The 20,528-nt window shown below is 48.6% G+C and overlaps 1 protein-coding gene across 1 annotated transcript in view; it reads left to right on the forward strand.

Moving 5' to 3' along the window:
- Positions 1-20,528, forward strand: part of DNAH9 (dynein axonemal heavy chain 9) — a gene marked incomplete at both ends in the record, with an annotated part of 297,882 nt that overhangs the window by 261,724 nt on the left and 15,630 nt on the right. Inside the window, 5 exons of the mRNA XM_082861738.1 lie at positions 8,194-8,321; positions 10,861-11,088; positions 15,425-15,616; positions 16,994-17,185; positions 19,218-19,388. Of these exons, the coding sequence (XP_082717864.1) occupies positions 8,194-8,321; positions 10,861-11,088; positions 15,425-15,616; positions 16,994-17,185; positions 19,218-19,388 (911 nt within the window). The remainder of the gene's footprint in view (positions 1-8,193; positions 8,322-10,860; positions 11,089-15,424; positions 15,617-16,993; positions 17,186-19,217; positions 19,389-20,528) is intronic.

The raw sequence follows: 20,528 nt of genomic DNA on the forward strand, positions 1-20,528 counted from the left end.
GTGGTTAGGACTCCACACTTTCACTGCTGTGGCCCCTGGTTCAATCCCTGGTCAGGGAACTAAGATCCTTCAAGCCTCGTGGCACGACCAAAGGGGGAAAAAAAGCTAGCAAAACTTCACATGTTGCAAAGTTAAATAAGGACTCAGCAGGTTTTTACAGAGCCAGGTCTTTATGGATGAGAATCCAGACCAGGTAATACACCTCCATGAAAGGAATCTACACCTGGTGTAGATTTAGAGCCTGGTGTTTGGCTCTAAAGAATAGATGAGTTCTGTATAAGGAAGAGAATTATCTTATTCACTAATTTAATATATATTTTTGTAATCTCCTAAAAAGTTCAAGTAACATATTTTTAAAATACCTATAATAAAGAATTTAAAATGAAAAGCAATAGTTCTCAGCCCCAGCCCTTCCCACACCCAGTCCCCCTTCCCAGACACTGGGGTTTTGCCTATTTCTGAATTTATTCCTTCTGACAATTGTTTCTCTATTTCCTACTAACAATTTATATCACTATTTCTGAATTTATCAAGTTTCAGTATCTATTTATTCCCTGGTATGAAAAATAAGAATTTAGCTCCCATTACTGCCAACCAATTGGCTTCATCCTAGATTTGGTAGCATAAGTCATCAGGAAAAAATCACGGGAAGTAAAATTTCTGAATCTTTGGGTGTCTAAAAGGACGAGTTTTGCCCACATACTCTTTAAATAGGTCTGCTAGGTCCAAAATGATTTTTACTCAGAATGTGTCCACACTGCTCAGTTGTCTCCTAGAATTCAGTTTTATTCATAGGAGGCCATATGCTAGTAGGGTGCTATTCTTCCCTTGTTTCTTTGTTGGTGACCTATTTTTATTCCCTGGAAACTTTAGGATCATCTTTCTACCTTGTGTTCTGACATTTCATGAGCTGAGTTAGGTACGGGTGTTTTTCATTCACCTGCTCAGCACTCAGCCTGCCTTTTCAAGTGGGAGAGTCACACCTCTCTTTATCTCTGGAAATTTTATTCTATCATTTTTGGTAAATGTCACCACCATTCAGCAAGTTGCTCGTGCCGGAAACCTGGGAATCAGTCACCCTAGACCCCTCCTCCACTACCTACCACATCTAGTCCTACTGCTTCTACCTTCTAAATGTGTTTCAAATGAGTCTAGTTGTTTCATTGTGTCTCCCTCCTCTGAGTCACCACATCTCTCACTGGACTATCACAATAGCCTCCTAACTTATCCCGGTTCTCCTCCCCCACCTGCAATTTTTGCTGCTCTTACAGCCAGACTCATCTTGCTGAATCTCAGGTCTGATTGTTATCATTCTCCCACTTAAATCGCCTAGTGGTTCCCCACAGTTCTCAAGGTAATGTCCAGTACTATAAACGTGGTCTCTGTGACCTGCATGGCCTGGCCTTTCTGTCCAGCCTTGGATCTTACATTCCCTCAAACTCACACTTCTCTGGCCACATGGCTCTTTTAGGTTCTCCATCATGAGCGCTCCTGGCCCAGGGCGTTTTCTCAAGCAATTCCTTTTACCTGAAATACTTCTCCCCAGCTCTTCAGTCCAATGCCTGCCAATCCTGCAGGGATCAGCTTCTCCTGACCTCTGCACAAGACCATTTGGTTTCCCCTTATACATGTTATTTGCTTCAGAGCATTTAATACAATTCTAATTAGACCCTTCTTTTACAATTTTAACTTACGTTTGCCTGCCTGCATGTCGCTAAGACCCTGGAGGTCAAGGACCGTGTCATCTTGCTCATCATTTTCTTACCAGTGCCTAAAAGCGTAACTAGCACAGAGAGGTACTCAGTAAATATCAGTTGAATGAATTAACAAACGAATAAATAAATGAGCATAAGAACTGTTGTTATTGATATGTTATTCCTGACTTTCACTTTTTCGTAGATTCTGTATTCCTTCTGTCCCATGGAGGTTTTATTCCTTTCATAATGACAAATCTAGTCTCATTTTTATTCAGTATTTTCCTTTTCGGAAGCTTTCATATACCCTGTTTATGAGCAATTTCCTACTATTCTTTGCCAATTGACCCCAACTATTATTCCATCATGTAGTTTGAAGCTTTCTGTCGTTTCAGGCAAGCTGACCTGTCCCTGAACCGTATTGGTTATTTGTCTCTGAATAAATCACCTCAGCCCTGCCCTTGGCTTCATCTTAACGCATATTTCCCGACCAGAGGCAATATTGCTGTTCATCAGCTAGAGGTTACCTGGGCACCTGTGCCTCTTTCTCTCTCTCTTCCTCCCCCTCTGCGTTCTGGATGGTTTGATTCGTTTTCTCATGCACCCATTTAGAACATATACTCTGGTGACATCATGTGCTCCACATCTTGGATCTAATCATTCTGCCTGATGGACTCCTATTCTCAGGTTTGGAATTCACATAACTGACTCACTTTCCCCTATGTCCCCTAGGCCCCCGCTTATTCAGGAAACTTACTGTCTCTGTGCTTGGGCAGAGTCTGTGCATCAGACTCCATCAGACACTGTTTTACTCCATGTAGACGTAGACAAAGCTTGGCAGATGAAAGATTTTGTTCCCCCATCCTCACTCCAGCCCTTCTCCTGAAATGCATGAACCCACAGACAGACAAAATTCTATATATGATTTTGGGAGTTCTCTAAGCTTCTGAAGCTCATCCATTGACACTTGGTTAAGAGTCTGTGCTTTTCTAAGAATCTGAAAAAGAATAGGTATATGTATATGTATAACTGAATCACTTTGCTGTACACCTGAAACTAACACAACATTGTAAATCAACTATACTCCAATATAAAATAAAATTTTTTTAATTAAAATTTTTTTTTTTTAAGAATCTAAGCTTTTCTGGCAGTTTTGTGCCTCTTAGTCTCCTCCAAGATTTTCCTTCCTCAACAATTTTGAAGGAGGAGGAGGACAGAATTCCATCCACTTTCCTTGGCCTATGTTTTAACAGGAACCCACTTCCACCCACCCGCACAGCATTCCTTCTTGCCTTCGCAGATTAATCCTTTACCTTCTCTCTCTTCTCATCACCTTCTTCCTGAATGAGCCACACTTCCTTATTTGCACGATTATTTTTGCTTTTGCTTCATCTAAAAGCAATCACCCATCGTTTCCAATCACCCCCTAATACCTTCCTCCCAGGGTTACTGTGAAGATAAGAATGAAATCTCAGATGTGAAAAGGCTTTGAAACATTAAAAGTACAGTAGCATTGTACAGCATTAAAATGACGATGATGACGCGTCTATTTTTTGAGGCAGCTCGGTTTGCTCCTTCCTTTACATCCTTTTGTCACATCCTTTCAAAGCACAGTATCGTCCTCGGCCCTCCCAACAGAGGACCTCCCCTTTCCACCCTTACAAGGCACCTTCTCTGGTCCTCCTTTGACTTGACTCTTGCATGATCTTGCTTGGTCTCCATCCTCCTTTGTCCAGTTACCTGGCATTGACAAAATGTTTCCGTTTATCTACCACTTGGGCCTTCCACTGCCTCCTCTTCCTCTTTCCAATGTGCTGGTCAGAGGAGGAGTTCCTTTAGATTTTTGTCAGCCTGCTACCAGGTGTGTTCAAGGAAACAGTTTTCAATTCGGTGTCTTTGCAGCTAGATTATCAACAATTTGCTTAGAGCCTCTTTTTCATTGTTCCTGACTCCATTCTCTTTTTCTTAAGCGTCAGTTGAAGTTGGCTAGGATGGAGCAAGTACAGTCTTTACAGAGCAGCTTCAAGACTGGCAGAGTGTAGTTTCTGTGTGGAGGGACACTCACCCATCTGTTCATGTGCTGGGGACGGGGGACACCTCTTCCACTGAGAGGGGGCTGTGCAGGGATGGGGATGGAACACGGATGTGGGCAGAGGCAGATACAATGGCAGTAAGTGGAAGGTGTTCTACCAGATGGCAGATGTTTTGTCGGGCAGAGGGAGCAGTAAAGAGTGAAGCAAAGTGCTGAGCCTAAGAAGCGGGGCAGCCATTAGGAAGTTTAAGGGAAGAGGGGAGTGGACAACATAGCCAACTTCTGGACGTGAAAGATTACCAGACGGTCTCACAAGACTGAGAATCATCAGCTTGTGGTGGCACCAGCTCACTCAGTGTGTTATTTTTTCTCTTGTATTAACGCATAGACTTGTCCAGGGTTGTGGTTTTACAGAAGTTGGGGGATGCAGACGTAGGATGGGCAATGGAGTGAAGAATTTTATAAGATCACGGCTCAAATGAAGGATTATTGGGTCCATCTTAAAATAAGAGGGAGGTAGAGATGAAGGTTAGAAAAAACAGAGGAGCCAATGGACTGGACGTTTTGCTGATACAGAATAATATGCAAGGAGGAGTAAGAGAGTGAGCAATCTGGACAGTAGGAAGTTAGAGTTGTGAGTAAAAATGAAAGAATGATGTGTCAGATGTGGGAGAGTTTGCAGGGATAATCAAGGCCTCACTGCAGCCACTGGGAATGGGAAGCAGAAATGGAAAGAAATTCTTTGAAGATGAGGAAGCATGAGGCTGGGTGTTGGCTGAGTCATCCATAGTGGCATTAAAGCTCACCAAGATAATGATGAGACAGAAAATATGGAATATTTTAAACCAAGTTCCAAAACCCCTAATAAAAGTGACTCTTGCTAGGAAGTTGATAGAAGGCAGAAAACATAAAAGTTAGTAGGCAATGTAGCCAATAGCATGTGGTTTAGAAGAGAGCACATGTGTTAGCATACAGTATTTGTTTTTCTCTTTCTGACTTACTTCACTCTGTATGACAGACTCTGGCTCCATCCACCTCACTACAAATAACTCAATTTCGTTTCTTTTTATGGCTGAGTAGTATTCCATTGTGTATATGTGCCACATCTTCTTTATCCATTCATCTGTTGATGGACACTTAGGTTGCTTCTATGTCCTGGCTATTGTAAATAAGAGCTACAATGAACATTTTGGTACATGACTCTTTTTGAATTATGGTTTTCTCAGGGTATATGCCCAGTAGTGGGATTGCTGGGTCATATGGTAGTTCTATTTTTAGTTTTTTAAGGAACCTCCATACTGTTCTCCATAGTGGCTGTATCAATTTACATTCCCCCCAACAGTACTAGAGGGTTCCATCTTCTCCACACCTTCTCCAGCATTTATTGTTTGTAGATTTTTTGATGATGGCCATTCTGACCGGTATGAGATGATATCTCACCATATGCTAACACATATATATGGAATCTAAGAAAAAAAAGGTCATGAAGAACCTAGGGGCAAGACGGGAATAAAGACACAGACCTATTAGAGAATGGACTTGAGGATATGGGGAGGGGGAAGGGTAAGCTGGGACAAAGTGAGAGAGTGGCATGGACATATATACACTACCAGATGTAAAACAGATAGCTAGGGCTTCCCTGGTGGCACAGTGGTTGAGAGTCCGCCTGCCGATGCAGGGGACGTGGGTTTGTGCCCCGGTCCAGGAAGATCCCACGTGCTGCGGAGCGGCTGGGCCCATGAGCCATGGCCGCTGAGCCTGCGCGTCCGGAGCCTGTGCTCCGCAACGGGAGAGGCCACAACGGTGAGAGGCCCGCGTACCGCAAAAAAACACCCCAAAACAGATAGCTAGTGGGAAGTAGCCGCATAGCACAGGGAGACCAGCTCGGTGCTTTGTGACCACCTAGAGGGGTGGGATAGGGAGGGTGGGAGGGAGGGGAACACAAGAGGAAAGAGATATGGGAACATAGGTATATGTGTAGCTGATTCACTTTGTTATAAAGCAGAAACTAACACACCATTGTAAAGCAATTATACTCCAATAAAGATGTTAAAATAAATAAATATAAATTAAATTTAAAAAAAAAGAAGAGAGCACATGAAAGGTTTTTCATACAAGAGTGGAGAAGAAATAGCCTGCAAGTAACAAGACAAGGCTAGAAGGATGTTCGCCTTCCTCCCAGCCCCAGGGGTATGTGGAGCTAGGCGGAGGGCCACGGACGCTGTAGCGTCCTCAGACTGGAGCTCGTGGAGGGACGGCCACCAGGATGCTCAGGGAGGTTCACAGTGCGGCCCGGCTCCTGGTGACACCACCATAGGGGTGCTGGAAGGAAGATCTGAAAGGGACAGAGGAGCTGAAGGCAGGGGGGTGGGGGCATGGAAGCTGCAGCACATGGAATTCAAACTAATCTTTCGTTAAGCCCTCTTTTCCTGTACCCTTTGTGAACAAAGAAGAGAAGTAGGGTCTTTGTGAGCAGAAATGTCACCGAGGCTATCTAATAATCCCAGCATCTTTATCCTGTTCTTTTTCTCTGGAATAAGTTGTTCATAGTCTTGGCTCTAAAGCTGACATCAAATCTATTGCCAGCTAGGATTTATAGAGTTTAATAAGGGTATTTCTTGGGTTCATCTCAGTTGAATCTGTAATAACTATTCCTCACTACAAAAAGTCATCATCTTGTTTGGTCTTGTACAGTTAAAGAACACACTATAGTTTTGTTTTAGTGCTTTAAAGACACATCCAATATTGACAGTGTTCTTTAAATTTTCTTGCACAAGTATCAAACTGCAACTTCAATTTTAGTTCCCCTGAAACTAAATTTGTTAAGTACAGACTTTTATTCTTTTTCTCTTTTAAATTTCTCCTCTTTTCTCTTGTGCATCTCACCTTCTTAGAAAAATTGCTCGACGATTCCTTCATGGTATTACGCATTTTTTGATCCTTTTGTCTAAAGAATATTATGTAATTTCTCTAAACTTTATTATTATTTTTTATTTATTTATGGCTGTGTTGGGTCTTCGTTTCTGTGTGAGGGCTTTCTCTAGTTGCAATGAGCAGGGGCCACACTTCATCGCGGTGCACGGGCCTCTCACTGTCGTGGCCTCTCTTGTTGCGGTGCACAAGCTCCAGACGCGCAGGCTCAGTAGTTGTGGCTCACGGGCCTAGTTGCTCCGTGGCATGTGAGATCTTCCCAGACCAGGGCTCGAACCTGTGTCCCCTGCATTGGCAGGCAGATTCTCAACCACTGCGCCACCAGGGAAGCCCTCCAAACTTCATTGGGTTGGGTGAATAGCTGGTGTCCAAGCAGAACTGGCTGCCTATATTAAGGTTATTTCTTTGTGTGAAGTCTTTCTTGGGCTCGCAGAGCAACTCTTAAGCATCAGCCTTGCTCCAGTGACCCAGCTGTGACATGTGCGTTTGCGTGGCCGTTCCCTTACTGCATTCCCGACAGTGAGATACAAGCATTCACACCCAAGCAGCCAAGCCCCTTCTTGGCTGGCCTCTTGCCTCTCTTCACTCTCATTCGTGCAAAATGACGAGGGTAAAGGTTCTATGTGGTGGGAATAACAGGGAGGAGGTTCATACGGCATAAAGTACAGGAAGCCGAACTACCCGAGTCCTGCCCCTCTTGGCCTCGCCTCCCAGTAAAATGTATATTATTATTAATATATTCAGGGGGCAAAGCACATTAGACCTGACCACGCCCACACACTTGCTACTCTTCGAGCCTTTCACTCTCTAGGATGGTGGCCCAATGCCTGCTCTTCAAGTGGAGTCTGCACAGAAGGGCAGCGGCACATGTGCCCACTCTTTGGGATGTCAACTGAAAAAAAAAGGACGATGTGAGAGTTGTGAGTTAAGTTTTCTTGGGGGCAAAATGAGGACTGTAGCCCGGGAGACAGCAACTCGGAGGTCAGTGCGCATGTGGTTTTGGTGAGGCGGGCATGCAGTCAGGCACACGTGTTTGCAGAAGAGCAGACGTCACCGTGAAGGACTGGAGTGCTTTTCTAGATATGAGGACACATAAGAGCTGGGCTCGTAACATCTTGTCCTGAGAATACCTAACTCTCTGAAGACCTGTTCTGCCAGTTCTTCCCAGAGCACAGAGGGCCTCATTCCTGGTCTCCAGCCTGAACTCCTTTCATAGGGTGCTGAAGGTCAGCGGCTACAGTAGCGAGTGACTTAATCCTTGTACAGGCAGATGGCAAGCGCCAGTGTTTAGTTGGCAGGGACTGAGTGAGGAGCGAGGGGCGAAGCATTTTGTCTAGACAAGTGCTTCCTTCTCTTTGGCAAAAAAAAGCTGGAAGATGCAGCAACCCTGCCCCGTGAAGGAAGGGGGTCCGTGTGTGAGGTCGGGGTGCACGGCTTCCCGCAGCCTGCGATGGGGGAGCCGCGCGGAGGTGCGCGTTTCCTCGTGAACACTCAATGGCATTAGAGGCAATAATGACCACTCCCTGCCCCTTTTAGGTAAAAAACTCGGATATACCTTCAACAACCGGAACTTTCACAACGTGTCTTTGGGCCAAGGACAGGAGGTAGTGGCTGAGGCTGTGCTGGACCTGGCTGCCAAGAAAGGTCACTGGGTTCTTTTGCAGGTACGACCCCTCTGCCCTGCTGGGGTCACTCTTGACCCCATCCCTGGGTCGACCCCTGCAGTCCCTGGGCCACCTTTCCTTCCGTGCCCTCGTCCCTGACTTCCCAGGCTTCTCCCTCCAGTCCGGCCCTGTGTGTTCTGCTCCTCACCCCACCCTCAATAACCCCCCTCTCCCCCACTCCCTCTGGTTTCAATGGCACCCCCGTCCCGAAGGAGGCCTGTTCTCACAGCGCTGCGTGCTCAGGAGGCCGGCGTTCAGCTCGAGGCTGAATCCAGTGGCGGCTGCTGATCTCTTCCCAGGCGTTCCATGGAGCTCTCCTCTGCTCTGCCTTTCCACGTGTCACGTGTTACAGGCTCTTCATTACATGCGTGACTACAACATCACACATATAACCAGGACTGAGCCTCTTCACTGAGAGTTCAGCTGGGGTCAGGAATCTGGAACACCTGCCGTTGTAGGAATACCTACAGCACTTCTTGTACGTGTTTCACTAAACACATACAAGAAGTAAAGGCTACCCCTTCCGAATCACGGCCTGTCCTCTTGTTCCCGTTTCCGCAGCTTGCATGGATCCTGGGGCTGTTGGGCGCAGAGCGAGTGGCTGACTCCTCTCTCCTCCCGCAGCCACCTCTGCGAGGGCACCCATGGCTACGTGGAAACCAGTTACGCTATGGCTGTGTCCTTCACTGCATTTTCTTGGGGAAAGAGACATTCCTTATTTACCTTTGGCACCCAGCACACTACCGTGAACACAGTAGACACTCAACCAAAGCCCATGGGGTAAAAGAACCAATGAAGAAACCAGTGAAGGAAGGACACCTGGAAAAGCCAGTCCCTCCCCCCCCATCTGGCTTTGATTACCGAGAACTTCCTCTGTCTCCTGATGACTCACTGTACACTTCTTGTTGTTGGGTTTTCATCCTTAATTATCCCATTATTTATTTGGAGCCTAGCAGCAGAGGGATCTGCTATTCCCTGGAACACTTTTCCAGAAACAGTGGGAATCTAAGGAGAAAAGAGAATGACAGTGGGGTTCCTGCTTCCTCCCACTGGATCAGCTCGGTGCTGGGAGGGTGTGACCTCCCCGACTGTCTCAGGCTCATTTGCCAAAGAGACCCCCTTCTGGGCACTAGCACCTTCAGGAACCCAGACCCCAGACAGTGAGCAGAGAACGTTTCCTCCCCCTGGTACATACCGGCTGCCCTGATGTGGTTTCTGAGAGACCTCCAGGATGAAACTCAGACGCGGGGATTCCTGAAGCAGTGGCAGAGCTTCTCACTGCGGGCCGGGGGTGCTGCCTGGCTCATCGAGCCCTGGCTCTCCAGGCAGCCAGCAGACTCTCCGCTCCCATAGAGTGATGACAACTGAATGCTTTCATTTCACAGAGTTTCATTTCAGCAATCGCTACGAACTCTTGCATAGCATTTCACAGTATACAAAGCCCTTTCAAATCCATTACCTTTGGTTATTTCCAGCAACCCTGGGTAATAAGTATGGAAAATATTATTGTTATTTCTCTTTTCATGGAAGAGAAAGTAGCACTCAGAGAGCAGATTGCTGTGGCCCAAGCACTGTGCCCTGTGCCGATCTGTGTATTTAAGGCTCTGCAAGCAGGCTTCCTCAAATATGTATCAAGGAGCTTTTATCTATCCATCACAAAGAAACAGATTGTAATGAAGCAAAGTGACGACCCTTGCTAGAGTGAAAAGTGCATGCTGCAAGGTAGTGCTAAGAAATAAATGTCGTTTTACACAGACAGACAGAAAGGGATTTTGTTGGGGGAGGAGAAGGGCTCAAAGACCAGACAGAGGAGCTTGGGCTTGTAGTAGGAGCTTTCCCTGTCTCGGAGCAGCAGTGTCTCAGTGTGTTTTAGGAAGATAAGTTTGGCAACAATTAGCAGAATGGTTTCGAGAGGGGCAGGGGAGGAAGGAAAGCTAGCTAGAAGGAGTTTAAATCAGTGCTTTTCAAGTCTTAACATGCATACAAATCACTGGAGGATCTTATTAAAATCCACTAATTCAGTAAGTCTGAGTCTGCATTTCTAACTGGCTTCCAGGTAAGGCCAACATTGCTGATCCATGGGCCCCACTTTTGATCAAAGGCTCAAAAAAATCCAGGTGTCAGATATGGGGATCCGGATTTGGAATGTAACCACACATTAGACCCTTGAAGTGTGGCCCCCAGACCAGCAGCAGCTGCAGCATCACCCAATAACTTGGTAGAAATGCGAGCCCTCAGACCCTACCCTGGACCACCTGCATCAGCCACTCTGGGATGAGGCCCAAGAGTCTTTGTCTCAGCAAGCCCTCCAGGGGACCCCGAAGCCTGGTCAAGTTTGAGATCCTCGTGCTGGAGAGACTTAGGACACCGAGGGGAAGGATTGAATTGCAGGGTACAAGGGGTCCCCAATACTGGGAATCCCGAGACTCATGCTGGGATGTGATTTGTTTGAAAGTAAGGCCAGGTGCCTCCTCAAGCCGCCTTCCTGATAATTGTTTAAGCAGATGCCTGTAATCAAGGGGTCCTTCCTTCCCACCAGAACATCCACCTGGTGGCCAAGTGGCTCAGTACCCTGGAGAAGAAGCTGGAGGAGCACAGCGAGAACAGCCACCCAGAGTTCAGGGTCTTCATCAGTGCGGAGCCCGCGCCCTCCACTGAGGACCACGTCATCCCCCAGGGCATCCTGGAGAACTCCGTTAAGATCACCAACGAGCCTCCCACGGGCATGCACGCCAACCTGCACAAGGCCCTGGACAACTTCACTCAGGTAGGGGGCCCTGGGAGGGAGGGGAGAAGAGTGCCCCGCCTCACACAGAGCAGATTCCCCGAGTGGGAGAGTAGTACACAGCTGGGGTGGGGTGGGGGACCGACTGGAGCAGTGCCCGGCGTGGGCGAAATGTGTCCCCCCTGCAAGTGACCTCCAGCCAGTGCCCGCCGAGTGCAGCCCTCAATTCCCAGATACACCTGGGGGAGCCAAGCTTAGGGTGTTTCTTTGGCAAGAGGTGTAGGGGAGCTTTCTGCACACCTACAGGCTAACTGAATACTCCAAGATGGAGAAGGACAGAGTGCCGTAAATCTAATTGATACGGCGCACTGGTCACACACTTATTAGCTAAACACACCGTCTCCAAGCAGGGGGCTGACGCTCGTGTTCAGATGACGTCTGCCTGCATCTTGAGTATCAAGGGTTCAGATAACCCAGGCAGCAGACGGTGGGGATCTGGACTGGAATGTAACCGCATGTTAGACTCATAAAGCGTGGCCTCCAGACCAGCAGCATCAGCATCACCTGGGCACTCGACAGGAATGCAAATTCTCAGGCTCCACCCTAGACCAAGTGAATCACACACTCTGGGGTGGGGCCCAGGCCTCTGCGCGCTAACTAGCCCTCCAGGGGCTTCTATCCAACAGTCGACTTGGAGAACACTGTGCTAGTGAGACTTGGACTCTCCAGGCATAGGGTTCAAACGCAGGCTACTACATGACTGGAATCTCTGTTACTGGGAACTCCAAGGCTCATGTAGTGGAGTATTTATTTAGAGCCAAGGCCAGGCCCATGGGTTTATAAAGTACCGCTTTATGTACCCGTGTATAAAGTAGCGCCTGCCAAGTCTGCAGCTCAGGCCCCTTGCATCTTCTCAGGAAGGCATCCTTTCTGGTCGCTGCTTCTTTGGGGAGTCCCACCCTTCTGGGAAAGGGAGTATGCAAAGGTGTGAACACCAGGAGGATGGGGGCCACGGGGCCCACCTAACGTCCATCTCCCACTCTGGCCTTGGTGGAGTCCAAGGGCAGGGTTCTAGGATGGGTCCTCCCCGACATCATCCTGTCATAACACCAGCGGGTCTCTAGCTTCACGGAACCCGTGCTCAAGCTCACTGCAAGCCCCAGATAGGTCAGCTAGGTCGGCTGAAACAGGCCGTCCAGCAGGACAGCCATTCTAGCGAGCCCAGCATAAAGCAGCAGGAGCAGCAGCCCTTTGAGATTGACGTTAACATGAGATGAAGACCACGTGGCAGCCGAGTCTCGCGAGATTGCACTGACTGTCTGATACCCTCGTAGCAGCAGCCCAAAGGCCAACTTGCAGGGAAGCTTCCCCGGGATCTGAGAAGCGAAACTTATCCAGCCCCCTCCTCTTGCACTCACCTTTCCAACCCAGCTCCAAAACTCCCACATAATCCGGAGTAGAGAGCAGGGGAGCATTACCAGGAGACCTCGGGTATTTTAGCTTGCCATTTTCCCTACAGAATACCTTCCCATTGCAACACGGTGCAGAAGGCAAGGTGCTTTTTTGTCCGGGGGCATTTTCTTTTCTCTTTTTTAATTTTTTCCTAAATAGGTCTTGACTTCCAGGTACTCTGTACCAGAGGTCAAAACTGCTCAGTTTTCTAGATTTTATATTCCATGTAGGGGAAATAGACATTCTTAACTTTGAAATCTATAGACTTCTTTACAGGAGGTTGTAGCTGGTTCCAAGCAAAGACATTTTTGCCCTGAAAAGGCATTGGGACCATAGCTCAACTGATGGGTGGATAAACAAAAGATGGTGAATCTATACACTGGAATGGTATCTGGCAATAAAAACAAAGCACTGGTACATGCTATAACATGGGTAAACCTTGAAAACATTATGCTAAATAAATGAAAGCAGCCGGACACAAAAGTTCTCATGTTGTATGACCCTGTTTATCTGGAATGTCTAGAATAGGCAGATCTGCAGAGACAGAAAACAGACTAGGGATGGCCCGGGGCTGGGAAAGTGGGGAGTGGAGAGTGACAGTGAATGTGCATGTGGTTTCCTTTCAGGGTGATTAAATAGTCTAAAACTAGACTGTGGTGACGATCACACAGCCCTGTGAATATGCTAAAACCATGGAAGTGTATACCTTAACTAGATGAAACGTGTGGTATGTGAATCATGTCTCAGTACAATTCAGTGGAAGAATCTTTTCAACTGCTACTCACCAGAAAAAAGGAAAAAAAAAAAAAAGGCATTGAGTAGCACAACGTGCTATTCACAACGTGAATGCATGTAATGCCACTGAATTGCAGACTTAAGAAAGGTTAAGATGGTAACTTTTATGATATGTATATTTTACCATAATTTTTTTTTAAAGTTGGGGAGGGAGGAAGACATTAGGGTGCAGTTAGCCTGCTCTGTTGAAGGGTACAGTGGTAGAGAATCCCCAGCTTTCCTGCCTTGAGGGTCTTGGACAGAGCCAGGGAAGGGAGCAGCAGCTGCTTCACATGGAATAGCTCCTAATAATTAATATTATAAAACTCTGCCTCGGGGGGGGTTATCATCATCTACAGCTATACCCGGCTTCATCTGCTCTGCCTCCCCATGGGCCCTCGTCCTTGGGCTTAACCCCCTGCAAGCCTAGGCTAGTCTGACAGTCTTGGTTATCAAACAACTGGGAAATATATCCCAAGAGAGGCTGGCTTTTCCTGGAACATCCCTTCCACAACTGTTGGTGTTTGGGCCACTTATAGCCCTCTTCAGTCACTCATTCTGAGGAAGAGGGATGGATTTATGAGTGGATTCATTGTTCACAAGAGTTTTAATGGTTTCCTTCTGCATTTACAAGTGCCCTGGAACAGTGGCCTGGTTCATACGTCTATGATTCACTCTGTGCCTTCACAGCCCTAGTTCAACCATTTATGGGACAAATTGCAGAACTGAGCTCTTTTTATCACTGCTTCCCTGACCCCTGTGCCATTCGGGGGTGATTATTTCTCTCTGACCTTCATGTGCGTATACACTGTCAACCAGCTTCAGCAAGTGTGGCTTCTTGTCTGTCTGCCTAAAGGCATTTTTCAGCAGGACTCGATTTTCCACATGTCAGAGGTAACACAGGAAACACACTACCTGTCTGCAGAGAGCAGCGCTGCCCAAAAAGCAGCTATTATCTTCTTGCTTGCACGAGGCAGCGACTTTGCCCTCTGTCCCACCTCTGACCTTTCAGATCCGTACCTTCAAGGCAAGTATGGTACCCAACCAAGGCACCAGAGTGACCCCCACATATCCAGAAAGACAGGGAGACTGTGTCACGGGTTCTCCATGGAAAAAATCAGACCTTCCGGAAGCTTAACTTCTCCCACCACCTCCGCTCTCCTCCTCCCCACGTAAGCGACGTCTAAGGGCCACTTCTTAGAAGAAATGCCAAGGCTGAACTCAGTCCAGTTCGTGTGAGCTTTCAAAGTGCCTCTCGTGGGCTCTACCTGCGACATCTTGCTCCTTCCTGAACAGAGAGGAGCTCACTCAGAGGACATGCTTAATTCCAAAGAATCCAGGGCTCTTGTTCTAACGGCCCTTCAAAATGCAGGTTTTCCCCTCCCCACCATCATCACCATCCCCCTTAAAATCTAAGCGCAATTCCACTGACTCCCTCTGGACTCTCTCTTGCTCCTCTTTTCTTCCATCTGCCCCGTCTTTCATCCTCTCTTCCTGAGCCACGCCGTCTCTCCCGCCTTGTGCTTTGCAGTCGGGACCCCTAGGAGGTCTTGCTTCTGCAGCCACATGTCCGATCACCCCTGCTCTGCTTCAGAGGAGGCATTAGGATGGGAAGGGCAGGGCACGGCACCCCTCAGCCTCTTGTGGCTCCGACTCCCACCCCCGCCCCACTTCCCGCAGCTCCCCCAGCAGATGAGCCGTGGATTCTTCAGTCACCTACTAAGATTCCATGATGGGCAAGAAAAACATGGCAGGAAGGAGGGAAATCAGAGATGATGCTGTGGGAGTCCCCTCCCACCTCCCAGCGCAAAGTGCCATTAACAGGACAAACACGATGCTCCCCTGGCCGCTACCCCTTTTTCCGTTAGCTGTGCTTGGGAACCTCATTAGCACATCCATGTGTGTGAACTTGAACTGTAAACCAAACCCCGTTATAAGCTGAATCTAAACCTTAGCTCTGATTCTAGACTAAAACCCAGCCCCTCTGCAAGGTCCCCTCACGCGATTCCATGTCTGTCCACAGAGCAACCCACAGTCCTGCTGGAGCTCCAACCCTCACGGGAACACAGCAGCCCTGCCATCCTAACCCACACCGTGGCCTGCCCTGCATCACGGCAGCTCTGTGCTAACACCGAGCAACATTTCCTTTCAGGACACGCTGGAGCTGTGTTCCCGGGAGACAGAGTTTAAGTGCATCCTCTTTGCACTTTGTTACTTTCACGCTGTGGTGGCAGAAAGAAGAAAGTTTGGGCCCCAGGGGTGGAATCGCTGCTACCCCTTCAACACTGGGGACCTCACCATCTCTGTGAACGTGCTCTACAACTTCCTGGAGGCCAACGTGAAGGTAAAGTTTCCGGCGGCGCGGAGTGGCTCCGGAGGGCACCTCTGAGAAGGATGATGTGGCATCAGCACAGCCAGAAAGGGGCGTCCTCACCGGGGCAGGTCTACACCCTCCCCAAGGGGAGTGAGCAGGTGCAAGTTTACCACAGGGGCAACCCCAGGGCCAGTGTGAGGCTGAGGAGTGAGTACCGTGGTGGGGGGGCTGGCAAGAAAGCTCAGAAAGCCCAGTTAGTGCCTCACACCTGGTGTGAGCCACCCACTGGTGTCAGTCTCAGGGCCCCCCAGACCACCCTGTGCGCTCCCAGCGTTGCCGGGGGCAGTGATCGGCAGGAAGAGACCCCACACTCACCTGATATGAACTCCCAATTTAACTCGCCAAGGCAGACCTTCTCGTGGTGCGCGCAGCTCCTGGCGTGAGCACGGTCTTGCGGAAGTTAAAGAAGCTAAACTCTGGCCACACCTCGCCTCCTTTCTCCTCTGTCTGACGTCTCCATCCTACAAAACACACTGACAATCCACGCTCTTCCAGTTAAGGGCATGTGTACGCCATAAGGCTCTTCTGGGTCATGGACCAAACACAGCATCCTTTGGGGGACAATGAAGCCAGCCCAGAAGCAGTGCCTCTGCCTCCGGTTCCAGGGTCCTGGGAAGCCCACCACACAGCACACCAACCCTTCACCTGCCGTGGCCACGCGGCTTTCTCCAGGTGGCTTCCACCCCTGTCTCTAACACCCATGAACTTGTGTGCTGTATTTCATTCACTTTGAACTTTCCAAGGAGACAATTAATTAATATGCTAATTAATGGCAGGAAATGGGAAAAGTACCCATGCCCTCGCTTTCCTCCGTTCGACACTGGCATGATTAAAGGACCCATAGGTAGAGACTGACTTCACTGCCACAGTTAATGACTGTGAAAGAGGGAAGGCATGTGTGCAAGAGTGCTGGCGTCTTACCTCCTCTCACTCTTTTTTTTTTTTTTTTTTTGCGGTACGCGGGCCTCTCACTGTTTTGGCCTCTCCCACTGCGGAGCACAGGCTCCGGACTCGCAGGCCCAGCGGCCATGGCTCACGGACCCAGCCGCTCCGCGGCACGTGGGATCTTCCCGGACCGGGGCATGAACCCACGTCCCCTGCATCGGCAGGCGGACTCCCAACCACTGCACCACTAGGGAAGCCCTCTTCTCACTCTTTGATGTAATTCCTCCAGCGTTTAATGAGCTCCCACGTGTGCCCGACCCCGCTGGGCACCAGGGGAGCTTGGATGAATAAGACATTGTTCCTAATCTCAGAAACCACCCTATCTTGTGGCTCACGCTCTGTCCACACATTGGGCCATCCCAAGGCCTGCGTGGAGATCTTCCTTTCCTTCCCGTCTCTCAGGTCCCCTATGATGACTTGCGCTACCTCTTTGGTGAGATCATGTACGGAGGCCATATCACTGATGAGTGGGACAGGAGACTCTGCAGGACCTACCTGGAGGAATTCATCAAACCAGAAATGCTGGAAGGAGAGCTGTCCCTGGCCCCAGGTTTCCCCCTCCCAGGCAACATGGACTACAATGCTTACCACCAGGTAGGGACCTGGGTCTCTCCCCAAAGGACTGGAGATGCACATGCAGGGCTGGGGAAGCCCAGCTTAAAGAGCTGAGGTCACATCCAGCGTGGCTCTCAGCCTGTTCAATTTGAGAGCTACTATAGGATTTCTAGCCTCAAATTAGTGATAAAGTTGAACTTTTAGAGATCTTTTTATTCTTGATGTTCAGCTCAATCATTCTATTTGGTGCTCTTTTCTACAAACAACATCTCGGGCATTTATCTGATTGTTTCCATTCAGGATATTGACACAACCATTAGGAGCAAAAATTTAGGTAAGAACTTAGCCAACTTTTGGTAAAGATTATATTAGTGGTTCTAAATATCTTCAGAGGGACATGATCTTGTGGGCAGATCACTCACCCCTCCTATTCTCTGTTGGTTGCTGTGAACACAGACACACGTACACATACCAAGAAAACATTCTCATGGAGTTTTTTCATACTCTCACTTTGGGTTTTCATTTTACTATTACTTCAGCTATTTTTTTATTTATTTATTTTTTGCGGTACGCGGGCCTCCCACCGCTGTGGCATCTCCCGCCGCAGAGCACAGGCTCCGGACGCGCAGGCGCAGCAGCCACAGCCCACGGGCACGAACCCGTGTCCCCTGCATCAGCAGGCAGACCCCCAACCACTGCGCCACCAGGGAAGCCCACTTCAGCTATTTTTAAGGTGTTCATCTTTGCCTATTTACCCCACCATGAAAATGTATTAAAAAGGAATTCAAACAAAAAAACCTTTTTTGTTGCTTGACTTTTGAACATCCCTAAAAGAACTCTTGAATACCAAACTTAAGGGAAATACTGGTCATAGGAACATTAACTACAATCTTTAAACAAATTTTTAATTCCTAAAGTTTAAGAAGGTACGTCATAAAAGTTATTTGACCCAGAAAAACTAGGCTTATGAGAAGAAATTAAAAACAATAATTCTCTTGAAAGTAAATAAAAGAATTTTAAAAATAAATGCTTTGAAGGCCTTAGCCAAGAAGGTTGTGCAAGAGCGTCCCCTACTGTCTGTGGAACAAATGCAGGTGATGGGCAATGATAACATGGTTTGCACATTTCCAGAAGACTTCGGTAGAGTTCCCCTTTCTCCATACCTCTCTTTAATCTGTCAGGAGATGCTTATAGGGCTTACCAGGAGTCCAGGAGTGTGCTGGGTGCTAGAAGAAATGCAAAAATAAACACGCAAATTTGCCTTTAAGGAATGAGCCATCTTTTACTTAGACTAGATGTTACCAACACCAAGAAATCATCAAAGCTAAACTTGAGGGGTATTTTTTCGCTGTAATGGAGAGAATTGGCACAGAGTGCTCAGAAACATTTGGAGAAGGAAGTGAACTTTACATGCTGGGGAGGATTTTTTAGGGATGGCAGCCTATGGCCCACCACAACTGACCACAGAGATGTGGTATTTGGAGACACGTTGTTTTAAATGTTTTTAATTCGAATGCTTTCTGCCAGAAGCAAAGCTCACTTCATCCTACACCAGGATTCACACATTTATTTTGCATACATGGCCCCACGTTTGCATTCAGGTTTATCATCCCTGATTTAAATAAACAGAGGGGAGAGAAAAGGAAGTTAAGCAGGGAGGGCTGGGTAAAATTCCCAGGCAGGAAAAGTATCTCTGAGGGACTCTGAGAAGTCCTCCTTGTGTGTGGGGGGGACAGGTGTAGGTCAGGGCACCGTGGGAGGGGCTGAGATTGGAGATGAATAAAGTCAGCTAAGCTTCCCCCAAAAGAATGAGCTCATGAATGTGGAGGTTCTGGAAAACCAGCCGGGCATAAACGGTGTAAGGATGTGCCCTAACAGGTGGGCAGCACGCTGAGGTCGGCCAGCATCGGTGAGTGGCGTCCCCCTGGAGGGCGTCCACCTGGAGGGCCAGAGGGGCCCCGGCGTCAGAGGCCTGCTCCGGCCCACTGACTGCCCTGCAGAGGACTAGTCAGGTGGGAGATGGGAGACACGTCTCGTTGGTTTTCAAGTGAGCTTGCCCTTGACTTTTCAGTACATCGATGCCGAGCTGCCCCCAGAGTCGCCGCATCTCTACGGCCTCCATCCGAACGCGGAGATCAGCTTCCTGACCCAGACTTCGGAGAAGCTCTTTCGCACGGTGCTGGAGCTGCAGCCCCGGGACAGCCAGGCCGGAGATGGAGCGGGGTCCGCAAGAGAAGAAAAGGTATATGGAGGGGTTGCCCGAGATATTCTGGGGAGCCCAGGACTGCCGAGGTCGCCCTTTCTCCCGCCGGCCGCGCTGGGCTCCACAGCGCAGACTGACTGCACGGCGTGCGTCTTCCCCGCGCATGGTTGGTCCAGCCTCGCCGCGCAGACCCTTCGCCTCCGAGGGACCCACCGCAGTCACGTGACCAGGCGGGCCCTCGGGGTACCTGGTAGGAAGTCCCTGCCGCTGGGTGTGGCAGTGCTTCACTCCTTCCCCCAAAGGCAGGGTTTATTCCGTTTGTCTGCCAAAGTGAAGAAAGGGCAGAGCTGAACAATCGTGGTTTGGGAACCTCGAAACGGACCTCATGGTTCCTTTCCCAAACTAAGTAATTATGGGTGGGGAGCTGTCCCTAGACACCCCACCCTCGCTCCGCCAACTAGACGCTCGCGTGGACGAACTCGCTCCTCTTTAAGACGAAAATGCGGTCTCTCTGTGGGAAGGACAGTTAGTCCCCGAGTCTCCTAACGCACAGCTAGTGCTACTAAGCACAGGACTTCCCGAAACTTCAGGAAGGTGGAGGGGAATTGTTGGGTGGAAAGCCAGAGGAGGGTGCCGTGTGGGTGTAGGGTGACCAGAGGCAACCTGGGAGCTCTGTTCCTGGTGAGGGCGCAGCAGAGGGCAGAAAAGGAAGGGGCTCAAAGTGAACCTTCTCTGTGATGCTTTCCTAAGACAAGGCAGTTCAGTTTCCAACAGATGCGTCTGCTTCACCCCACCTCCCGTCCAGAGTACTACCCGGATTCCTTTAGTGAGAGGTTCCCTTGTTACAAGGAAACGTACTTGGCAGATTAAGGATTAAAAAACCTGGAGAGTTATCGAACTTTTAGGCTTCAGGGATTGATTTTAGGAAAACAAACTGACTGATAGTAAAGGAGCTGGATGTTTGTTTAAAGGTATGGAGTGATGTCATTAAAATGAGTCTCAATTTTAATATGCCTCGGAATGAGCTAGGGAGCATCGATTCTGGGGTCTGGGGTTAGGCCCAGGAATTTGCAGCCCAGCGACTGTGACGCAGGTGAGCCTACTCTGAGAAAGCTGCTCTAAACCCCACTACTCAACCTCACTTTCCTCTCTGATGCATAGGATATAATTTGAGAACAA

This window comes from Leucopleurus acutus (genome assembly GCF_964270905.1).
Source record: "Leucopleurus acutus genome assembly, chromosome: 19".
Lineage (NCBI taxonomy): Eukaryota > Metazoa > Chordata > Mammalia > Artiodactyla > Delphinidae > Leucopleurus > Leucopleurus acutus.